We start from the raw sequence: 25,109 nt of genomic DNA, 5'->3' as shown, positions 1-25,109 counted from the left end.
GTCACTGCCACCAACTGGTCCAATGGTCAATGTCAACGTACGCGAACACTGCACACGTAGCAATGCGACATAGTTCAATTAATCGCATACATTTTATTTCATTGTGCTGTGTAAGACCTCGACGACTAATTAGTTGGAAAGTGAAAGACATAAATCACATCAAAAACCGCATATGTGCGATTCATCATCGCTCGGGCCTCGTGAAGCGATGCGCGGCTTTGCGGACCCGAATTCGATTTCTTGCATGACGTGACGACCACACGATGCGGCAGAAACTTGACGAAGCGTTGGTTCAAGGTACGCTCACTTGGCACCTTTGGCTGGCTTACTCTGTGATAGCATTTCCGAGGTTTTATCGCACCTGCCTTGATGTCTTGTCCTTTGTGCTACAAATAACACAGAGATCAACTTGGTTCCTTATGATTTACTTGACCTTAGCTATCGAACGACTTCGAAGGTTACACAATCAAAGGGTAGATGCATTCGAAAGATGCAGTTTAAGCCACGACACATTCACACAAGATGGGGCATAAAGTGTGCATTTAAATTGGTAACGTAAAGTACTGGCCAGCTCTAGTGTTTAATGTAATACAATTGGTGTGCCAAGGCAGGTATCGATCGCGCCGGCTGATAAGTGATACGCGGATGTGACGCGCCGGTGAAGACAACTTACCGTTGCGGTGCGGCCAGCCAAGAACCGGTACACCGATCCCATTTGCGGTGGTTAATTACCCTCGAAGATCGGAACCGGGCCATAAATCAATGGGCAGAAAGTAGAACCAGAAGTTGGAGGTGGAATTCGTTTAAGCAGCTTTTACTTGATGCATTAAAACAGCAAACGGCTTCGTTCCGAGTCTGACTGAGATGACCGTTCCTCGTCACCGGAGGTAGCGTCTTGGGGGAGATGTCCCCAGATCGGGACGGCCAACGGTGTCATTACGCTCACATCGCCCGACCTCGAACTGAACCTTCCAAAGAATGAGTTATGACCGGGAGAGGCAATTATGGCAAAAACAGGGCAGGTCGGCGGCCATTTACAGAAAGGACAAAACCCAGATGTGTCTATATGTCTATATGGAGGACTTCCACAGCACTTCGGCTCGTGCCCGGTGGCGACCTCTGGTGGGAAACTTCAAAAGAAACTAATCCAACTACAACTTGACCAACCAAGTATTGATTTTCGAAGGATTTTCGAGTCGCCGAAGGATTTTGGACCCTATCGAAAGGCGCGAGCTAAAAATAATGTTTACACGCTCACCGTCACCTTAGCTTGGGAGTTTTATCTTGGACGAGATAAATAAAATTGCTGGCAAATTAATGTCCAAGGCCGGCTTCCAAGATCAACCAGCCCCCGCCAAGTTTTGTCGTGCGGTAAGGGTGCGCATCAAACTAACCTTGACGGCGAGAACCGGGGCGGAACAAATAGGAACAAATAGGAACGGAAATGCATCGAAAGGCTGCGTTCGGTTTCGGTTTTTCTTTCGGTCGCTGTTTCGGTGTGTTGACCCAGTAACGCTCACTTACCCTTTTCCTGCTTTCGTGCTTGCAGTTGAGTTACAATTAAAAGTAAAACAAGTTAGCCCTTGTCAGTACTGCTGCTACTACGAACACCTCCAAGGACGCCTCTGAAGAGGACAGGAAACCACGCCGTGGACCGGGTGATATCTGACAGCGTGAATCACCGTTTCACGGCTACTCAGATTCCGAGTTCCGGACACCACACACACACGCAGGACTTGCGGACCCAAGTTTCACCCGACCTTGAAGCCCGACTGGTCCAGCGTCCTGCGTGCTCTCGAAACAGCTGAATGCGCTGCGAGATTTGCTTTCTCTCGCTCTTCATCCGCGCGTGCCAACGAACTGACCGCCCAGCTGACAAACGGCTGGACAAGCGTCTGCACAAGGGTCTGGACAAAGAATTTTAATTGTCTTAATCCGACGCGTTTCAGTAAAACGCTTCATGATACATATAAAACGAAGCGTTTCACTGAAACGCGTCTGATTAAGGCAATTAAAATTCTTTGTCCAGACCCTTGTGCAGACGCTTGTCCAGCCGTTTGCCCGCGGGGCGGTTCCAACGAATCCTATGGACCCGCCCCAGATGAGGTGTCAGGATTAATTTCTTGCCCTCTTTATTTTGGTTTATTTTGCTTTATTTCTCTACAGCCGATGAAAGCGGAACGGATGAGTTACATAAAACTACAACATAATAGCTGGACGCAGATTGTTTGACTTCATACACACACTCAAGAGCTCACACGCACACATACATACAATAGACAAGTCGCGAAACGCGGGGAGGTAATTTGGCAGAAGAAGCGCCCCCTGGACACCTGGTGAGGTCTTCCGGCACAGTGGAACTGCTGCTGCTTCTGGACTATATATACACACACTAACACACTCGCACATCTGTGGGACCTCGTCCGACTCGTACTGGACTCTCTCCCTCTCTCTCTGTCGGTGGCAAAATGGCACACGGTGGCTGGGTCGGTAATCCGGTGTCTCTCACTCACCGGTCCTGCCCGAGCCAGTCCTCCTTGATCATGTGGGCGCCCTTTTCGCCGATCATGATGACGGCCGCGTTCGTGTTGCCGCTAACGATCGTCGGCATGACGCTGGCGTCGATCACCCGCAGCCCCGACACACCGTACACGCGTAGCCGCGGATCGACGACAGCACCCGGATCCCAGTGAGGTCCCATTTTGGCCGTGCCGACCGGATGGTAGATGGTCATCGAGATGGTGCGCACCTGACAGTCGAGGTACGCGTCCGACAGGAACTTGTGCTGCCGGCAGTTGGGCAACGGCTTCCGGTGCAGCCGGTTGCCGAACTGTTTGAACACCTTGGCGTCACCGACGCGCAGCGCAATCTTGGCGCCCTCGACGAGCGTGGCCGCATCGAACGGATCTTCGAAGTAGTTCGGGTTCATGAGCGGATAGTGGAACGGATTCTTGGACTTGAGCCGTACCCAGCCGCGAGACCGGGGCCGCAGCAGCAGCGGCATGATCGTCCAGCTGTACGTGTCCTCGATCGGGTGGAACACCTCCTTGTAGAGGTCCTCCCGGAGGCCGAGAATCTTTTTGACCCGGGCGCCTCCGTCCGAGTTGAGCGAGGCCGGCGCCATGTGGAACTGGATGTCGGGCCAATCGTCGGTGAGGTTCGCGAACGGTGTGTTCACGAACGCGACGCCCTCCAGGCCGCCCAGAATGGTCATCGGGCCGCGCTCGTTGATCACGTAGTTCATCGTCACCGAGCCGGCCTCGAGCCGGTTCTGCAGGATCGCGACCGGCTTGTCGACCAGAAACGTTAGCCCTCCCATCCCGACGTGATCCTGCAGATTCTCGCCGACCGCCAGATCCTGGATCGTCGGGATGCCGACGTCGGTTAGGTGCGCCCTCGGGCCGATCCCTGACAGGAGCAGTAGCTGGGGCGTGTTGATCGACCCGGCCGCCAGGATGATCTCCTTCTTGGCCCGCACGAACTGGCGCTTGCCGCCCCGGTAAAACTCCACGCCGACCGCGTGCTTCGTGTCCGGGTCGATGGTGACCTTCGTGACGTGGGCGTTCATCGCGATGTGCAGGTTCTTGCGCAACCGGATCGGTCGCAGGAACGCCTTGGCCGTGCTGCAGCGGCTGCCGCGCCGGATCGTGCCCTGCGCGATCATGAACCCGGTCTGCCGCTCGCCGTTGATGTCCCGGTTCTCGTACCCAAGCTCGGTGCCCGCCTCGACGAAGGCCGCCACCAGCGGCGTGTGCCAGGGGGCCTCCTGCACCGTCAGGAAGCCACCCTGGCCGTGGTACGGGTTGCGCGCCAGGTACGGGTTTCGGTTGTCCTCCGACTTGATGAAGTACTGCAGCACGTCGTCGAAGCCCCAGCCAGGGTTCCCCAGGGATTCCCAGTGGTTGAAGTCGTGCCGGTTCCCGCGCACGTAGATCATGTAGTTGAGCACGGAAGAGCCGCCCAGGACCTTGCCACGGGGCCAGTTGCAGCGGTTATTGACCATGCCCAGGCATGCCTTGCCCGTCGGCTCCGTCTTGTACCCCCAGTCGAGCTTGCTCAGCTGCAGGTAGCCGGCCAGCGACGGAACGTCCGAGATTTCGTTCTCGTCCGGGCCGGCTTCCAACAGCAGCACCTTCCATCGGTGCACCTCGGTCAGCCGGTTCGCGACGACCGCTCCGGCCGAGCCGCCGCCGACCACGACGAAGTCGTACTCGGGCTGTAGCGCCTCCTGGTTGATGACGCGCGACTCCGGATCGACCCGGTCGTACCGGTAGTAGGAGATGGCCCCGAGCAGAAACGGGATCAGCCACAGACTAGAGCCAACGACGGTGGCCGTTTTGATCACAGACGATGCTATCAGTATGTTGAACACCATGTTGGTATGAGTGTGCGTGTGTCGGTGGTGGGATCGTTGGGATCCTTAAGTCTAGACGTTCTGGCCGATGGTGGGGAACTATACTACTACGGTGGTGCGGTGTGTGGCTATCACGAGTTGGGGTATTTGCGCCAATGTCTTGCGATTCTTCGCGTGTGGTGTTGCTCCTGCTTGCCAAACGCGACGGTGCACCGAACCATAGTTCACCCCGGACACACTTCCGGGGCGCCGCTGCCCCTCCCCGGGATGGAGATGAGAAATGGCCCCCGGTGGATTGTGTCGATCGAACGAACTGCTGCAGCTGCTTCAGGAGGCTGTGGCCGTGTGGCAGTGACTAACGCGCCGCAAAAGTCCGGATTACCTGTCGGAGACACAAAGCGAAGGCGAAGGCGTTAAAAGTTGCAGCGGTGTGTTTACGTCGCTAAATACAGACAATTTATGGGCGCTCAAGCCGGTCGTAGAACCGGCCCCACCGGGGTGGACTTACGGTGGGGGAAGTTACGTGCCGTAGCGAGTACTAAAGCAAATTCTTTTCCTACTCTTCTCCTTATCGTTACAGGTGAGCGAATGGACGTAATTTGCATCGATGGCGAGCGGCTGGGCGGCGGGAGTACCTGCCCGCTACGCCGTTGCGGTCCCGAAGACCGCGTGCCGATGGTAAATACTATACATTAACTGCCAATAACACCAACGTGCGGTGGTCAGCTTGTAAACAACCACTTCTTCGAGCATGGGTGAGCCGGGCGGAGGTTTCAGAGAGACGGCGAGAGAGAGAGGGGTAGGGAGAGAGAGGGAGCGAGAGAAATGAGCGTGTCGCCGGACGGTACGTGAAATGGGTCGTAATGTGGGCAAGAACCGCATGTTAATAATACCCCGTGCTATGCGGGGTAGTATACCTTTAGGCGCTTACTTTCGATGGATTGCCTTTCGATCGTTAGTTTGAAAAGGATTTGGACGATGTTTTTATCCTCGTTTGGAGAACAATTGAACCACTTTCTTTCGTTTCCACCCAAAACCTCCGAATAAAGCCTTCGGTGGTACGGGTAATGATAGATTCAGGATCCTTTATTCCAACCGGCAATTTTCCCCCCTTTAAACTGTGTCAAACATTTTCCGAGCGTAGTTTTTCCCCGTGGCTCCCCGTTCGTACTTAACCTCATTTTCCTCGCACGCAACCCGCTCGCTGTCGCTGTCACCGGGTCTACTCCGGCCGGAAAGCGCGCGGTTCAACCGTCACCTTGAACGTCAATCGCGGTACGTCGGCCCGGTGGCGCCCGGTTGGCATTTGGCCGTCGCAATGGGGGGGCTTCCAATCAGCGACAAGGTTTCCCTATGTTTGGTCACGGAAATTAGCGCGAATATTAGTACACCGCACCGTAGGGCCCGTTCCTCGCGAGTTATTTTCGGGCTACAACAACGTCGTCGCCGACAGCCGTTGTTGCTGATGACGGAAGTATGCTCACGGCATCGCTAACCTTTTGCGCTGCTTGACATTTTGTACACTACACCGGTAGGCGCATGGGCAAATGGGCGTTGGCAAATGGAAACATTGTGTGCGACCCAACGGTGTGCGGTGTCAGGTGAAAACAATTGTCGCAGCAAGTGAAATCGGCCACCGACCGAAACTGGGTGTGGGTTCGTGTGTCATTTTGCCCCAACACACGGAGGCAAATAAGGACGAGGCGATCGCGATGGTTGATAATATTTTAAAAACCCTGTTTTACCCCGTGCCGGCATTGTTCTTTGCACTGGACACGTTTGATCGAAAGTTACAGATTCAGTCACCCACCACCGTGAAGGCTCGTCGTCTTCACCCTTTTGCCGTGCACTCCACTGCTCCACTAGGATGTGAAGGCAGTGCAGCCGCAATGCATCGAATGCAAACGATCAGTTGTTTGCATTTTCTGCACTCCGCTCCGACACTCCGAAGTTTTATGGCATGTGGCCGTCTCGGGCCTATGATTAATGCATTTCGGTTCCGTGGCTTCCGTATGTGGGCCCGTGTGCATATGCCAGGGCGACCAGGGACACGATGTACGATCGAGAGACGGGCGCGTAATTGTACCGCAGAAATTGAGATTTGGATTGCACACTGCAACATTTCCATTACTGGTCGTACTGCCGTTTGATGGGCGCACACTTTGTTCGAGATACCCCGGGCAGCCGTTCGCCGAGGTGTAGAGTGGCCTTAAGTCGTTTTCAGTCATTTTGTGGCCGTTCGCGACTCGAGCGAATAGTTTGTTTTTCTTCGATTGTCGGATTAAATTTCTCCCGGCGAATGTGAATGTGGAGTTGATTCTTAAAAACCGAGGCCACTTTCATCCGGTAGTAGCAAGGCAAGAGCATTAGGCTCTCTTCTCGTGTGTCGTGTGTGTCAATATTTGAACAGATAAAACAATGTGGGTGCTGGGTACGCAACGATTTTGTCGCCTTTTTCTGTCTGCCTTTTTGCTTACGGAACGCTCAGCTGAGCTGAGCAAACGGTTGTTTGGTCGTTCAAAATTACTTCCAAGTACCGTGGCACGATTACCCGAACCGTAATTGGAGTCACGTGTAGAAGTCCACTAAATTACAGTTTACTTTTCGCAATGGGCTGTAATCGTCTTTGCCGATGTGGAATTCCTTCATCTCACGCAACACGCGAGCGGATCGTGCGAAGCTAGCTATGGAGTCGCCCCGAGAGGCGTTCCATTCCAAGCCCCCAACGAAGTCCCTCGGAAGGGTGACCCCGTTAGCGTGTGTTTTGTTTTTTCTACTTCTTTTCGATATCATTTTGGATTAACAACGGAGACAGGCTCTGTGTTGAAAGCGAGAAGCGCCACACATCCGAAGCCACAGTCCGAACAGGTTTCAGGACACTGGGCACATCTTCCAGCGATTGCGTCATCTTGGCCCGATTGAGAAATTAAATAATCCCGGGTGTCCCAAGCGATGTCCCAGAGCCACCCTTGTGTCCATAAGGCACCGCAACTTGGTGCCCGCAACCGGTAGACCTAAATAAACACCACACGAGAGGCGTGGCGGCTGCCGGCATCCTACGAGGTGTTTCCGAAGTTGCGGCTCTCTCGTGTCTCGTTCAGCATCAGGCTGGCCGCCGGGCGTATCTCGCTAAACCTTCGCCTGATACGTGCGAGGAAAAGTAAAAGTTGTCGGTCACCGAATGCTTTGGATGCATGCCTTGTCTCTGGAGCGTACGCGCGCACTCTCGTCAAACGAAAGTCCTGGAGAATGGAGTCTGACGTCGAAGATGGTGTCGGAGGCGATTAAGCGGCCGCGAATCATCAGCATCAGCAACGGAGGCATGCTGTGGGGCCGAGATTCACGATAACTGTGCTGTGGGGCGCCACCTTTTAGTACGCGAGAGGGGACGCCCATTATACTCGCTGGCGCCACGTGTTCCAGAGGATGGCGAGGATGGAGAGGGTTCGACAGGAAACGGTGCTAACATGACGCGGGATTGCTTGTTCGAATCACATACGTTGCCGTGGTCGTGGTCGAGTTCGGTTACGGGGGGTACCCTCATTGCGTGCCTTGAAGTGTCCCTGTTTTGGTCTTTTTTAAATATGTTTTGAGCACGGTCTCAAACGAGTGGTTAACGCCGATGCCGATCCCAGGAAAAGATGGCATAAGCTTGCGATAGGATCTCTGCATGAATGTTTTTTAATGATTTATGGTGTGACCGAACTGCATATATCTTCCAAATAACACCCTGTCCGCAGTCCTGATCCGATCGTTCGCAAGATGTTTAAACACAACGGCAGGCGATTGATGTCGAGATGGATCTTGATATTAGCCTTTCTAACACGTACCGCTATTAGATGTGCAATCAGGACGTCAGAGGAACTGACTGCACTGATAATGGGTAAAATCGCGGCAATCTTTCAAATAAAGCACTCTTAAGCCGCGAGAGAAAGTACACCTCTGAAGCGTCTGTCAGGTCAGGGCCCAAAACGTATCAAACCGAGTTCGCAGGTTGATGTGGCAATGAAATATAGCCTTGTTCGATTAGAGTAACGATGAGAGGCATTAGTTCGGTGGAAGTAATGGCACCTGCCTGCCGAACCATCCTAGCGCCTATTAATGGATGCCTTAAGCTGGCTTAATCGTTTCGCAAACTTTCTTTCTTACCCGCGGATGTTGTATGTTTCGCCAGGATTCATCGCGACCCGGAGATCTCGATGTCGGTAGCAATTCATCGGCTTTTAAAGCTCTAATGCTTGAAAAATGTAATATTTGGCGAAAGAATCGAGCGCTCAACTTTGCTGGCGATTAGGATCGACTAAACACAAAGCTATCGCCGGCTGGCTGGCTGGGTTGGTTGCAAATGGAAGGTGCGTCTGGCCGTGTAACACCCGCGCACCATAGCCAGTGGACGGCGGTGGACCCCCGCGACTACCGCTTGGAGCATGTGTTATGGATTTTTTGTGTAAGTGTTATGCTACGTGCATTTTGATGCCAGTCGTCGTGTTCGGTCGCCCCGTCGGTCGGCCGATGGTGACGCAAAAACTAGAAACCCGTGAAATAATGGCACTTATGCATCATCATTCGCGGCTACTGCTGTGGCCTGCGGTGCCGAGGCCTGGAGAAGGGTGTGGTGAGAGTTTGGTCAATGGGGGTCCACCACCAGCGGGTGAGGCGAGTCGATACGGCGCCTTTCACCCCGCACACTTTCGAGCTGTGTGGTGAGTTTCGTTTGCAATTTAATTGTTTTGAACCACGCCCCGTACGCAGCAGCAAGGATGTTCCGTAATGCGGTTCATCAAACGAGAAAGGCGTTAATTTAGCCTTCTGGCGGACAGCGATTGCTTGTCACCTTCACCCTCACCGTCACGACCCGTGTGGTGTCAGTGTACTGTTAATCCATGCGATATTGGATCATGGTGGACACTTTTCAAGGACAAAGTTTACTCCGGCATCCAGAAAGTTATATTTGTGAGACTGGCGTATGAAACCGGATTGTGTAAACATATGGCTCTAGCTGTCAATTTGGTGCTACTCATAACGATTTTTGGGCATCGTTACCTTGTTTGGACATCAGGCAAATAATTTCTCAAGGATGGCAAGTAAGAAAATTATAGGCCAGTCCGGGAAAACCAGATCGATTCGGTAAAAAGATAATGCTGTGTGTCTGATGGGACTAGAAAGGTGTGGTTTACCATAAGCTCCTAAAACCTGATGAAACCATTAATACAGATTGGTACGGATAACAAATGGGGCAAAAGACACGGGACGGTGGCTTGGCTCCATGACAATGCGTCTGGACACAACGCAAAACTGGTTCAAGATACAATCAGAGCACTTGGCGAGGAGCTGTTTTTCCTTCCGCTGTATTCACCAGACTTGGCCCCTGCCAAATATCATTCATTTTCATCGACACGCATTGGCTAAGCTGCTACACGTGATATATTTGTTTTGCGTTTTAAACGCAAGGAAAATTTTAGGTGCACGCATCGGAACCTAGCTGCTTTGCAGACCTCCGCTCTGTAGAAGCGCCGGTGGTCTTGGTGGTAGCGTTCGTTGTCCGACGTATGGATGGGATGGATCTTGGATGATTTCGAATCCCGGCGCCACATTAAAAGTGCATCAATACTCGCTACTGCGGGGGTTTCCTTGGGGCCAGGTTTTCATTACTACTTCACAAAGGCAAGGAATATTCCAACATGTGGCTCTTGTATGTCCTTCCGCTATTTCCCATCCCAAGAGGCGACCTTCAGTGCCACGAAATCTTGTTCGCACATCATGTGGTATTTATCGGCCAGACAAAATGATGTTTCGATTTTCGACTTCCCTTCGCGCGATGATCGTCATTCTGTTATGTAACGCGCTGCCTTGCAGACAGCCGCGAAACCGGATAAAATCCGATTCGCAACCCCACCGCGGTGTCGCTGCTGATGGTCATCGTCTTCAAGTCAGTGCTCCTGTATTCTGGCAACGTTTCTCACGTTGCCCTCGAGAACTGACGCAGCTTTAGTTGGGCAATCCACTCTCGATGCCGCCTCTTGACGCTTGTGGGAACGCATCTTGACGCAGCTTGTTACCGAGCAGTCTAGACGCGGAGCCACAGAAAGGGGAAATAATTGGCCAGCGAAACCTATCACGGCGGAAATTGGGTCACTCCGGAGCTCGCTCCGTGGTTCACTTTCTACCACCATGGCGCTGTGGTTTCCGATCACGACAAGGAATAACCTTGAGGAAAGTAAACAAAAGTGAAAGACAAAGGCACCGTGTCGCGTCCGCGAGCTGTTCGAGGAGTTTCGCTGTCGCCGCGGACTGTGTCAGCTGTGAGTTTGATTACGTCCGTAGCGGCCCCCTCACCGGGGCCACAGATTACGTATTGTGGTTGGGTTGGGAGATTATATCAAAAACAACACCGGGCGACCTTTCCTCCTGACACAGTTAATGGCTCAGACGCGATCACCACCGGGAACAGGGATCGTCATCCGCACCGCGTATTGCATGCATTCCACGAGGGATGCTGGCTAGGACAACACCTTGCTGCTGGGCCGCGCTGCGATCCGGAGCTTTAGGTGCCGCGAGAGTTGAAGTTCACTGGAGTGATATAATGGGCGATAATAATGTTGCGCGCGCGCGTGGGGCTTGCGTAACCGCGAAGGTTGCGTTTCGGTGGTGGTAACCCCCTTGGGGACTGGAGCCCGAGGTTGATTTTGGGCTGGCCACTTTTCGGGGACACCTTTACCCCGTCTTCCTGGCTCTGTTTTTTCCACACCGCATTGCGACCAGGCCGGGTCGTTAATCGCGGCGCGGGCGCGGATGGCGTGGACGAGTCATCAATCAGGCGCGAGCGGTGTTTTCGTGTCGAAAACACAACAAAAACCGGTGCGTGAAGTGTGTCAGTCGAACAGTCATCGCTCCGTTATCGATTATGTACGTGCGGCGGGAAAATGGACTAGGTTGGTGGTTGGTTGGTCGGTGGCATAACTTAAGGAGGTGCCTTTATTTCCCTTTCTTGTCTCGCATTAAATGGGGCGTGAGGGCTGACATTGGCCGGCATCTGGAGCCGGCGGTCTCTCTCTCGCGCGCGCGGGCGTGACTCGAAAGGTTAATCGCGTGTTATGCGCGCCCGCCCCGCGCCGTTCAATGAACTGTTGACACTTGTTGCGTGGCGCGCGATAGGCGTTAGAGTCCTAGCGAAAACCTCTCGATATAGGGTTTTTGCAGTGTGGCGATAGAAATTGGACCACCGCTCGGTTTTGCGGACACGACAATAACATCCCATTTGAAGGAAAACGATCCCAATGCCGAATGGAGTCGAAGATACTTACAATTGAAATATAATCCACAGCTGGCGTTGCGTTTCGTCTTCCATTTCGTCTGCTTTCTAATGGTGCTCGGCAGCTGTGGCTTCGAGAACACACACACTTTCTACTGCCGGCTTCCTGTGCTCTGCGCCTAAATATGCTGCCGACGAAGTCACTGTAACCCGAATCAACCCGTTGAAGCCGCAAGGTGTTCAATATATTTGCCACCGTACACAGTGCGCGCGCTATTATCTTGCAGCACTTTCCTTTTCACCTATCGAGTAACATTGTCCTCGGTTCGGACAGAGCGCAACACAGCGGGCCACAATTCGGTGACACTAACCGGGCAGGACTCAGAAAACCGGAACGTGAAGTTACACCGATTCGTACACCGATTGAGTCGTACACTCAATAAGGGTTACACATTTCGCGGAATTCACTGCACTGACCGGCACTCTTACAGAAACTGGAGCGCGCGCTGGGTGCTATTGTTTGCCGTGCAATTTACGTTCAATCATTCGATCGGCCTCTGCCTCTGTTTCCGCGGCGCAGGCGGAAAGCGTTTTATGATGTTCCACCTGCTGCGATCGCTGCTCGCTTTCTGTGCGCTGTTCTGCAGCTTCAGCTTCTGGGGAATATGAGTGGAATATGAGTGATAAATGCATCGCCGGGTGACGATCGGCTGCGATTGGCCATGGTTTGCGTGGTCCGTTTCCTGTTATTAATGTCTTCATTGGACCGATCCAGTGATCAAAGCTCTGTGGGGGGCTCCGAAATTAGATTCATGGTGGTGTTAAAACTCAATCAATCGATCCGGTGAATGTGTTAATGTGTGACGCTAATACGCCTGTTCCTTGCTTCCGGTCGGTTTCCGGAAAATTCTTCGCGCAATTTCTTGCCTCATAAACGAACGAATAAAACACCATAATTGAATGCGCGACGCCACTCTCTGTGAACAATGATAATGATCTTCTGGTAAAGCTCTACCGTGACCGGTGCCGGGCCATGGTCGCGCAGAATAAGTCATTTGGAAACGTTTTTCATCGCGTACATCGCTAGTTGTTGCGTGTGGCGGATGTAACTGTCGAGGGGCACGCAAATGGAAACGCGTCATAAATCACCCAGCCGGCCCAGACCTAGTGAGCGTTTAATTGAAGAAGCGTTTGGAATCGCCCTTCTCCGCGTTAGACGATAATTAGGATATCGTAAAATTGATGGCATTTGTTAGCGAACAATGACATAATGGCCATTTTTATGTCGGCCTCAAAGTAACCGTCCGACCAGCTGGTCGGACGGTCGCCGCGGCATCACTATAACGCCATCACCGGCGACAACGGTTGGTTGTACAACCGACCTGATACAATCACGATCGCGTAGATCACCTGCTGCTCCAGTCAGCCGACTAATTGGCATCTATCATTGGCCATGAATTATTTTAAATTTATTAAATGCCGCCCGCCAAGTAGAGCATGCTTAATAGGAATTCGCCAAGGGTTCTAGAGCACGTTCTTTAGCTGTGGTGTGTCTTCACGCGCGGAATAGTTGCACTCGTTCGATGTCCTTGCCGCGGTGCACACGGACTTCCTCCGTCACGGTGTAGCACAGCCCCGCGTCGCATTCAGGAGCACCAGCACACACACACACGCACACATAGCGAATTTCTTGCTTTCCAAGAGCCTACAATCTCGCAGGCAATCGCTCGCCGCCGAGTGTCCTTCACGAATCACTGACACACTCCGGTTCTTGTATCATCCGGCGACGCAACGGTTAGATAACGTCGACCCGGTCCACCTGTGGGACCGATCGGCCGGGGAGATACCTCATGTGGGGTCTGCAACGCGCAACGGTTGTTGACGACGATTGACGAAGGCGCCCGCGCACGTCTTGAGGGTCCGGCTGCAGGAGTAAGACTGACGAGTAACCGAGCTGGGCCTCCGAAATCGCCCCCGAAAGCTGCGGCCCGGTCGGTGCCGGTGGACCTGCCGGGTCCACCGCATATCTCAGGGTGGGGAGCGCCTGTAATAATGCGCTGCGCGACAACGAAGTCAGAGAGGCTCGCTTCGACCTGGGCCTGGACCTGGGCTTAGCCACGACGCTACGCTGAGGTGTGGTGGTTCACCGTTACACCGACGTGCCGACGAGAGTGAGAGTGGAAAAGGGAAAGTAATAGAGACCGACCGACGGGCGAGAGAAGGAGCAACGCGGCGTTGCCGGAGCTCTATGGCCCGCGTTGTTCTCTGCGCGCGGTGCTGCCGTTGGGGCGGCGACGGCCTGGCTCGTGGCGTGTGGCGGCGGTGTTACATCGCGCGGGACTGACTCGGGGACTAACGATCGTTCCCCGAGCCCGGGTCCTGTGCTGCTGCTGCTGCGCGGTAGTAAACATTCGGTCTCCACTGGCCACATAATCTGGGGCCCTTTAAGCGTGTGCGCTCTAGTGCTGCGTGCCCGGGTGGCTGCGATAAGTTTAGGTGCTTTCTTTCCCAGCGACAACGAGCGACAACGAGCGACAACGAGCGACAACGAGCGCCAACTCACTTAAGCTCTTCGTTTATCGCCCACCCCGGTAGCTAGCTGAGGGCTAAGGGCCTGCTGCCGGTCCTGATCTAGTCCGGGAATTGAGATGATATCGATATCGCATCGCATTAGCATCGCATTAAGATATCACCTCGCATTAGCTCTGGCGTACGTCGTGCCGTCGTCTTCTTTTTTGTGCGGCCTTTCATTTGGGTAGCCTCTACGGAAGTCGCGCACGAAGCAATTGGGTTTTTTTTGTGGTGGTTGGGAGGCCTAGAATATACCTATAATCTAATCCACCGGGAGTTGTGGTCTTCATTAAGCGGTGTTTGTGATGGCTTGCGATTAGCCTATGATACCTGTCTTTGTGATTAAAAAATAGTATAAAATAACAATTAAAAGATTCGGAACCGGTTTTAGTTCATAATACGTTTGTTAACAACATAATAAAATTTGTTTACTTTTCTACTCGTCAGTTGATCGTTCTGCAAATGAATTGTCCGATTTGTTTGTTTCACTTTTTCGATAATTATACAAATAAATTACGTACAAAACGAGTTTTCTTTAATAAAAACTTTAACGAAATGAGAAAAATTTTGTTGCAACAACACCAGCATATTTGCTGTTGATAGAAATACGGCCCCGATTCAAGTGTTAAACCGAAAGCGCGTACGCAAGACTTCGACGCCCGATAAGGCGAGGAACGTGCGAATGACTTCCCACGCGGAACAGACACTTTTTTGTTGTTGCTTTTGCTGCTGCCGGTGCCGGGGCGGGGAGGTTGGCTCAATTATCCCACCGGTGATAAGTCAGCTGATGGTGTGGTGGCTGCCTCACCATGGCCGACTGTCGGGTTCTTTGCCGGGGCGCTGATGATGATGATGGGGCGAACGGGGGCCACGATAATCAGGCACACTAATGCGCTTCCTAGCGTAAATGGCACTCATACATAATCATCCATCCCGGGAGTCCGCGCGATGCTACGTGCGCGGACGCAGAGGCACTTACTTTCTGGACCGGTGCCCGGCGAGTTCCAGGTCTGCTTGCTGTCCTGCCAGCCCGGCAGCCCTCAGCCCAGCTGTTTGGGACGATCTTTCGGTTTTTCCGACTTTTTCTCGCTCTCGGGTTGTTTATGTTTGCCTCCACGCGGTGTGCTCGCCAGCTTATGGGTGTGTGTGTGTGTGGGTCCGAGTGCACCACAACCTTTTTTTTCTTCAGTTGCTCACGTACGTACCCGCGCTAAGCTTTTTTCTCTGTTTTTCGACCCACTTACGTGGGATGATGTAATATCGCTCACATTCCGCCGCCGAAAGCACTTTCACTGTGCTTGCCTTGAACCATCAGCGGCGAGGGGGGCGGCCAGATCGAGAGGTGGTGGATCGGGGAGCGTAATGTGTGTTTATTTGCAAAGATGCAAGCGAACGGAACGGATCGCCTCTCGGAACGCGGACCGCCGGCTCCGAGAGCAACCCGGAGCCGACTCTGACGGCGCGCATTGCGTTGAGTCCGGTGATGCATTTGCGTGTGTTTGAGGGTGACTTTCCGGCCGGCGCCAGCCAGCATGTCAACGTCTGACCAACCCGGAGACCAGAGAGTGCAAATTTTAAGGTGTTTGATGCAAGGGGTTTATTTTTCCTCCCCGTGTTTCGTGTCCATTTAAGGTGTTCGTCGGTTTCCTTATCAAATGAATATTCACAAATTGAACCAAAAAAACAAAAACTATGGTGGGCAAATGACGTAAAATCTTGTTCGTGGTCCCCGTTGTCGTACTTGGCGGCTTGGGACGTGGAATTAAATTATTCCACCTGCCCCAGTCGACGGACCGCGCAACGGCCAGCGGGAAGGACACCGATCCGACCGATGATGTAGTGAGCCAGGGCGTGAAGAATGCCTACATGCTTTAATAGGATCCAAACCGGGGCGCTGGGGCCTTCGCTTTGGCCATCAGCAGGCAGCGATCGAAGTGCGCAACGGGTTTGGGCAGGGAACTAATGATCGTAAAATCTTCAGCTTCCCCAACAATTCGACCTATTCAAATTCATCTCCGGGGCCTCTCTCTCGCTCTCACTTCGGGATTGCTCCGGTACTGCTCGGATACGGAGCCTTACGAAACTGCGAAAATTTTCTCGATGATGCAACTCGTCCCGTCAGCGCTCGAGCGCTACGGGGAAGACGATGGGCCCGTTGATTCGACCTAGACGCGTTTGATCGATCGCTTGAGATCGGCACAATCGAGGTGGCTCGAGGAGCAGATTATGCGCCGCTCGGTAAAAAGAAAAGAGGACTTTCGAGGGTAAGTACATGAGTGGGGAGCTCATCCGGAAGCGATCTGAAGTGTGTGATGAACGGGTTTCAAAATCATAAGAGGTAAATTATATCAAAAGATGTTCAAAACAATCAGACGTTGAGGACTTAGCTATGTACAATGAAATCATGAGGAGTATAAGCTTCGCGCTTCCTGATTTGCCGGGAAGAGTTGGTCAACCAATTTGGTTGAGGAATGTTTGTTGTTTTAGATGTTCACCTCGTTTTTGACCATTGTAATGTTCACTTTTTATCAAATCTAATGATGGCAAACAACGTAAATAAACCTAATAATTCATTCATGGTTACACAAGGTATGTTTGGATCTCGGTTTTATAATCATAGACCTAGGTGAAAGCGTCAACAAATCATTACTAAGTCCCAAGAGGACATGTATCCTCCTTATGAGCCCTTATGTATCCTCCTTATGCCCTTATGTATCCTCCTTAATCTTATTATTTTGAATCAGATAATTGAAAACTCTTCGTACATTTTAGCATTTATAAATAACCGATCACGGGCAACGCCTTCAAACTATTCGTTTCTCTATTGCCTCCCCATTGACGGCATCGACGGCAGTTTTCGTTGTGCTGCAGAAACACTCGGCACGTGCACGACCGTTTAACGGAAAGCAACGAACAAACTCTCGAAGCTAACCGTCCATGTTGCTTCTCGTGTTTTAATTTTTAATTAAACGCTTCCAAACGCTCCGATATGTGTCTAATAGGGCCTCCAGCCTAATCGGTAGCCCAATAGAGATGATTGCCGGGTGCGTCACACAAGGGGGCGGCGGCACACGTCGGAAATGGAAGCGTACCTTCCGACTGCCTTGCCGGCGCTTGACTGACGTTGCGTGAGTTGCCGGTTGTGAGAAAATGTTAGGTCTACGAACCACGCCGCGGATCTGCCCGGGTCTACAAAGCAGCTGATTGAGTGGCTGAGCCGGAGGAGCAGCGATTATTGTAGATGATTTTTAAAATGCTCCCCGCCGACCGTACAGTCGGGTGTCCTATGCCGTTGCCCCTTTTCACTTTGCTTTACTCCACGCATCGCCGGTTCACCGTAATAGGGAACCGGTACCCATGCTGTCACCGGTGTCTACCCCGTGTGTGTGCGTTCTGCTACCAGACGTTTCGGGTTGTGATGCAATAGCGGTGCGCACGCGGTCGAACGGCGGCCTCCATGCCTTTTTTACAGCGTGTGACTTCATCGGCCGGGCAAGCGGGAAACCTGCTTCCAGAAACTGCACCGAACCAGAAAACCCACGCAACGCTCACCTTCTTCGCCGGGAGAACTTCGCCGCCGCGTTGTGTGCAGCGGCCGCCGTCCTTCGTTCAGCTCGCCACTCTTCAAACACACCCTGATGATGTGTGATGCAGTCACGCAGTCCTTACTTCCAGTTCCAGTCTCGATAAAAAGCCGGTCAGTTGGCCAGCGGCAGCTCCTGCTGCTGCTGCTGCTGCCTGTCGGAACCGCCGCCAAAGACGGTGATCGATCACCTAACCTAAGCATCATCCCCTACGAGACGGCCGAAGAGTCGAAAAGGGAGAGTGACGCGCCCACCAGCCACGCGAGGAAGCTCGTGGCCCCGGCTCCGTAACACCGCGCGTCCAAATGTAAGTCAATGGGGCTCTCTGCGCCGTTACTGGGAGGTGGAGCTCTCTGATGCCACCCGAACGTTCAGCTAACGATCGTCTTTCCATGTCGGCAATTTGCTCGTGCGCCGGCGCACGTACCCACCACCCGGGCGTGGCCGCGCGCATGCAGCAATGTTTATGCTGCGCGCGCGCCCGCGCCCCACGTGGACCGTCGGATCATTTGCATAATGCAACTAGCGAACCTCTACCACCGACCGTAGCGATGGCCTATCGTAAAACAGCCTCCCTTTACATCGCTTTAAGGGCCACTAAAACGGCCGCAAGGAGATTCGGTAGCATAGAAAATTATGCTGAACCGATGGGACCGTCCGGAAAAGGATGGCCACGGCTCGGTCGGTTTTGCTGCCGCCGCCGCCGCCGCCGGCCAACCATTATCGATCGCCGTCTAATGATAGACATCGGAGTGTGTGACCCACGATGCCGTAATCGGAGGTGATAATTAATCTGTGCGCCATCCCCTAATGAGACCCGGTAGCGTTCAGGGTGAGCCGTACGGGTCGATGTCGAAGAGTGCAACAGAAAGTTGAAGAAATTTACGTGCGCGAAGGATCAATAGAACCCGCATGGCGTGACGTGCTTATGCCGCGTTGTTTCAAGTTTCTCAATCGCTGCCGAAACGGCCGCATCGGCCCGTTACACTACTCTGCATTCTATGGAGCCGTTCGGGGTCCGTCTAATGCTTATCATTCGCACCGCCACCGCTTAAAGTCAAAACACACACGTGTGTCCGAATAATTGGAGCTTGAAAATCGGTAGCTCGAGGCGCGGCGCCGCCTTATTTACGCTTGCCAAATCAGCCGTCTGATAAAAGCGTTGATTTGCGTGCGGAATTTTGTGCAATAACATCGAGAAATTCGTAACGAACGAAAGCATGCAATTTGGTACATTTATTTCAACATTTGAAAGACGCTAAACGTGCGACTTGCAATGAATAATTCATGCTCCGATCGGGCCCTGATGTTTCAATCGAGATGGACCTCGTCCGTAGCGCGCCTTAGGTAATCGTGTTGATTAGTTCTCCTTGTTTTTCGTGTTGGTTGTTTCAATCTCTTTTCCCAACCCCGCCGCCAAGGCATTAAGGACGGTCGTAGCGTACAGCGCGATCGTAATTTATCAGCAGCAATCGCACTCGCAATGGCGATTTTTTCGTTCATCTTCGTTCCCGAAAGCTAACTAAATGATCCCGTCATCAGTTACATAAATTCAGCAAGACCCAGTAAGTGTGCCCGCTACGGTAATGGAGCCTGCCTCCTGTGTGTTTGGTCGGTGGAAGGAATATCTGCTTTTCCCCAAATGTGGCCGTCCCCCAAACAGGAGCGAGCTTGGAGCGAGCCGCATTTCGCCGTGCGCACTCCGGGCTTATGCAAGACAAACCGCGGTCCATTAGTAGCGGTCCGAGCCGCGTGGACCGGCGGGAAGCCGGCTATCCTAACGTTCCCATTTTAATCGTATCGCCGGCGGAAAGACGGCGCTCCCGAAGGGGGAGCCAACGAGGAGCCCAAAAGTGTCTAATGCTGTTGGTACGGCGAATTCAAATGTCAGTCAAGTGCTGTGTGCTCGGGCTCGGGAGTACCACCAGCAACGCGTGCACTGCCCATCAATGATTCCGTTTTTTTTTTGCCTTGCGGTCGGTTCATAACTCTAGTAACGAGGGTTTTCGGTTTTTTTATTTCCGCTCCGTCCGGCTCTATGTGACATTGTTCACGTTCGCATTGGTTTAATGGGTTCCCCCTTATGCAATTGCGCTGCGCACATCGGATTATGCCATCGAAGTTCGGAAACACCGGACGCTTGCTCACGATGATTGCGCTTACACGCCGCCAAACCCCGGATGGGCAACCTTGAAGGGTGTAACATTAACTCTAGGGAAATGAATAGTTGAACGTGACACACACTCTCTCTCTCTCTCTCTTCCCCTTTGGCACGGCTCGGACACCGCTTTTGGGGGCAGATGCACCCGCGTTTGAAATGATTGAAAGTGTTAACGCACACGAAACGCAATTTGCATATTTTGTGTGTCACATCAGTTAACGGGGGGCAAGATGATAATTTAATATTCGATCCAATGAGACTGCGGTCTTTTCTGGGCGGTTATCTAGGTTAAAGTTGGTTGGATGAAGGAATTTCAAGGAAAGGAAAAGTGTAAATTTTTCGAATCGTTGAGCATTTGATTTCGTTGTGTTCATCTTACCTCATTCGGTCGTTTATTCAATGGAATTCAGTATCAGGACGTTATATGCGTTGTTATCGGACGTTTCGCTAAAGCTTTCAGATGCCATTCACATAACTTCCGGCTTGAAATGAGATACAATACAACTAATACGAGCGTGTGGATGAGATGCACTGTTTTGTAATATTTTTAATTGAATTACTAATGGTTCGAATTTAGGGCTTGTAACAAAAAACATATACTCAATGCCTTTTTGATACGGCAGCATATTACATTCCAGGCCACATAACTAGCAGAGGACTTTCTAGATGCACGAGCCACCCTGTTTTTTAAGTTTTTTTAAAGATTTTTTTGGTGGGGCTAGCTTTCACTCAGTTCGCGAAGCTTTTGAATCGCTTAGGGGACTCAGCGGTTCGACTGATTGCATACTTGTAGGCGCTTTTCAAAATTCGCTGCGGTGCCGTTTTATTCATATTTTTTAACGTTGCTTCATTCTTAAAGTGTTTTTTCTTTCAATTTCGATTGGTTTGGGGTCCTTTCGGTTGAATGTTTATTAGGAAACATGAATGTTTATTAGGAAAATCACACCGTTGATATTAATGGCATTTATTGAACAAAAAAACGTTTACACAAACAATTCAGAAGGTTTTCCAATTCGTGAACAGACCGCATACAACATTGTACATCTTCCACTTTATATTTTCCATTTAAAATAGTGGCTTCGATGATGCTGTTCATTCCTTTTTTATGGAAAGTCGACTACCATTACCATGTTTCGGCGAATTGGTATTTCTCAAAAGAAGAATCATAGCTTCAACCTTTAAACTTCAAACTTTCTATAGGCAGTCATGGTAATTCAAGCAAGTTAAAACATTTACCAAACGATAAATTACCGCTTCATCCTGATTTATCGCAGTATCGATTGACATGACAGCCTCCAGGTACACCATCTAGAACGCCGCAGTTGATAGCATTTACGTCGTTAGTTTTTGCTGCTAATATAGCGCGATCAACCAAGACTATGATCTAGGGACGAGCCACGTCGTCTCTTCTTTCATGACCCCTACTGTTTGCACTGTTTCGTTGATTAATTTCAAAATAAATTCCATACCCGTTACGAGGCCGTGAATTTGTTGTGCATCATTCTCGCTTGATGAGGTCTTAAAATCACGAGAAAAACGATTAACACACGATGCGGTGCGGTGCAGCGAGAGCGATAAGATCTGCACATTCCATTATGTAAATTACCGAAAGTGTGTGCTGTTGCGCACGCGCACGTACGGTTACCACCGCCGAGTGTGCCAGCTGCCCAAATACTGGGCCTTGGTCGCGGTTGCGTTGCGCACGGAATATACAATGAACCGCGCTGCCGCCCCCCAGAGCTGGGCTGGGCAGCCCATCTGGCCACCGGAGATAGCCACAGGGGTTAGTGTAAGGTGAAACGAAGCCCCCTTGCGAGCCTCTGTTCGAATTAGGCCTGGCATTAATATGTGGCCGGGGTGGCCGGTTCACTTAGCCCCGATTTCGGCCGGTTCCGGATTTAGATCAGCGTGCTAATCAAGGCTTTCGGTTTCAGTGGGGGAGAACAACAAACGGGGCACACGGGGCAGGGAGCGCAAGAATCGGATCGCCCCCCCGGGTCGGAAGACAAAAGTGGGTCATCGGTGGGCAACATTTTGTGGAATTCCTGTTCGGTTTATTTTATATATTCACTATCAAAACTCCAGCTTTATTTATTGGTAACGTTTTCCATTGTACACAACGCTCGAACGCTTTTAGTCTGCCTCCCGTCCTCTCACACACACACACTGTTAAATGTTTGGCCACTTCCTCCTCTTCCTTTTCCGGTTTTCGGCCGTTTTTCCCGCCTTTCTTACGTAATTTACAAGTCTCTGCCGCGAACTGCAGGGGTGCTGGGCTGTGCCGCGGTTCTTCATCATTTCTACAATCCTCCTTCCGCTGCCCCGTCCGCCCCCCTACATACACACGCACACACTCACACGCACACGTGCTACAAGCGCGCCTGGAAGCGACGACCTAGTGCACCTAGTAACCTAGTCGGGTGCGCGCGCGCGCTCCCTCCCCGGGTTCGGGTCCGAATGGTAAATTGTAAAAATTTTTCTAAAACAAAAAACTTCACTAGTTTTTGCCTACTGCGTCTCTGGGTGCCGTGTGGCCCTTCCCCCACCCCTGGCGGCCTGGCCGATAGGATGGGCGAGGAATGCTATTTTACACAGAACAGAAGCCGGACCGCGCGGTCGCGGTCGCGGACCGTAATTAGTTGACTAGCTAGAGTAGAGTTGCGTTACGCCGACCGCTCGCCACGTGGTCACCAGCCGTGGACGAGACGGCCCCAGTCCTCCTTGATCATGTCGGATGCCTTCTCGCCGATCATGATGACGGGTGCGTTCGGATTGCCGCTGATGATGGTCGGCATGACGCTGGCGTCGACCACGCGCAACCCGGACACACCGTAAACGCGGAGCCGCGGGTCGACGACGGCGCCCGGGTCCCAGCTGGGGCCCATCTTGGCCGTGCCGGCCGGGTGGTAGATGGTGAAGGTGAACTGCCGGACCGTGCACGCCCAGTACTCGTCGGACATGAAGGGCAGGTGGCGGCAGCCGGGCAGCGGGATCGCGTGGGGCCGCGAGTTGAAGCGCCGGAAGGCCTGCGTGTGCGAGACGTTGATCGCCAGCTTGATGCCCTCGACCAGCACGGCCACGTCGTCCGGGTGCGCGAAGTAGTTCGGCTCGATCGACGGCTGCACGAACGGGTTGGTGGAGCGGAGCCGCACCCAGCCGGTGCTCTTCGGGCGCAGCAGCAGCGGCAGGATGGTCCACGTCTCCGCGTTCTGGATCGGCTTGTACACGGTGTTGTAGAAGCCGTCCCGAAGGTTCAGGATCTTGCGGATGTTCTGGCCACCGTCCGAGTTGACCGAGCTCGGCCCAAAGTGGAACTGGATATCGGGCCACTTGCCGGACGGGTCCGCGTACTTGGTGTTCACGAACGCGACCCCCTCGATGCCGGGGAACGTCATCGGGCCGCGCTCGTTCAGGAAGTACTCGAGCGCAACCGGGATTGAGCTGTAGCGGGCCGTCTTCACCGTGACCGGCTGGTCGACCAGGAACGTCAGCCCGCCCAGTCCCACGTGGTCCTGCAGGTTATCGCCGACCGGTAGGTCGGACACGAGCGGGATCCCGAGGTCCTCCAGATGCGCGGCTGGCCCGACGCCGCTCAGCATCAGCAGCTGAGGCGTGTTGAGGGCGCCCGCCGACAGGACGATCTCTTTCTTCGCGAACACGTACTGGCGCTTCTGGTGGCGCACGAACTCGACCCCGTACGCCCGGTGCTCACCATCGAACAGGATCCGGCTGACGTGCGCCTTCATGGCAATGTGAAGGTTGGTGCGCAGGCGCACCGGCCGCAGGAACGCCTTGGAGGTGCTGCAGCGACTGCCGCGCCGCATCGTCGCCTGCAGCAGCATGAAGCCGGTCTGGTCGGCCCCGTTCACGTCCCGGTTTGCGTAGCCCATCTCCTCGCCGGCCCGCACGAACGCCGCCGACAGGGGCGTCCGCCAGGGCGCTTCCTGCACGGTCAGGTACCCGCCGACGCCGTGGTACGCCGAGCGGGCCATGTACGGATTCCGGTTGTCCTCCGATTTGATGAAGTACGGCAGCACGTTCTCGTAGCCCCAGCCGACGTTACCCTGCTCGAGCCACTGGTCGTAGTCGAGCCGGTTCCCCCGCACGTATACCATAGCGTTCAGCACCGACGAGCCACCCATCACCTTGCCGCGCGGCCAGTTGCACCGGTCACCGATCATCGCCTGGCAGTAGCGCCGGTCGGCCGATGGCGTCGTCTGGTACTTCCAGTCGTACTCGGTCAGCTGCAAGTAGCCGGCCAGCGACGGCACGTCCGTCACCTCGTTCTCGTCGCCACCGGCCTCCAGCAGCAGCACCGACCAGTCCCCGATCTCCGACAGCCGCGAAGCCACCACCGCCCCAGCAGATCCGGCTCCGATCACGATGAAGTCATAGTATCGTCTGAGCTGTGGCGAAGAGAGTGCAAGAAACGGAAAGGCCGGGCAAGATGCATTAGATACGGCGGAGAACTAGCGCTAGGACTGTAGAGGGTGAAAGTGCGAGTTGAAGAGTAAGGATTGAATGCCTAAGCCGAGCACAGCTCCCTGTGCGATGTCCATTAAACAGACAGTTCCCTGATAAGAAATCCTAGCCAGGGCGGCTCCTTCTTCATTTCCGAACAAAAATGGGCCAGGATGATACCGCCAGATCAATATCCGAAACTAAACAGTCACACGTCGGGTGGGTGCATTGGCTTCTCTTGCACGACATGTGGGGTAAATGTCAAAGTTTTTAGCAAATGTTTAAAATTTCCAGAATGAAGTTTGACGTTTCCGAAATTCAAATAATCGGTAGTTCAAAATCCAAACACTAGATGGGTCACCGTAGTGTCGGGTGTGCCCGTTAGCTCACTGAACTTCATCGGCTAGCGGTTCAATCCTGATTCACTCTCGCTTCCCTCTAGTAGAGGCTCTAGTAGTTGAGCTGGACCTACCGTTTGCTGGTCGGTTGGGTTGGTTTCCGGGTCCACACTTTGGTATCTATAGTAATTGACTCCTACAGCTAAAAGTGGTATCAGGGTGAGCAGTGCGAGGGGGGTGTGCGCAAGACCTCCAGCTACTGCCGCTACGGAAGCGAGTCCAAGAGCCATCGCACGGTGCCGAGGTAGGAAGAAAGGGGTCGGACGAAGGGGAAGCTGATGGCGCGTGCCGCGGGTTGTGCGTTGGTTGAGAATGCGGCTGCTAGACG

At 53.0% G+C, this 25,109-nt stretch overlaps 2 protein-coding genes across 2 annotated transcripts in view; one reads left to right on the top strand and one right to left on the bottom strand.

The window, feature by feature from the left end:
- Window positions 1–25,109, top strand: part of LOC128271661 (flotillin-2) — a 151,920-nt gene that overhangs the window by 31,906 nt on the left and 94,905 nt on the right. The gene's annotated exons all lie outside the window — the stretch shown is intronic.
- Window positions 2,293–25,011, bottom strand: LOC128274196 (uncharacterized). Its single transcript, XM_053012305.1, has 3 exons — window positions 24,856–25,011; window positions 22,618–24,328; window positions 2,293–4,419 (listed from the first exon to the last, which is right to left on the bottom strand). Exons 1-3 carry the CDS (start codon window positions 25,009–25,011, stop codon window positions 2,510–2,512), a joined length of 3,777 nt encoding a protein of 1,258 aa, XP_052868265.1. The 3' UTR covers window positions 2,293–2,509.

The sequence above is a fragment of the Anopheles cruzii genome, chromosome 3, assembly GCF_943734635.1.
Source record: "Anopheles cruzii chromosome 3, idAnoCruzAS_RS32_06, whole genome shotgun sequence".
In the NCBI taxonomy this organism is placed as follows: Eukaryota; Metazoa; Arthropoda; class Insecta; order Diptera; family Culicidae; genus Anopheles; species Anopheles cruzii.
Note: the sequence above shows the minus strand (reverse complement) of the source record. Positions and strands in the feature narration are given on the sequence as shown.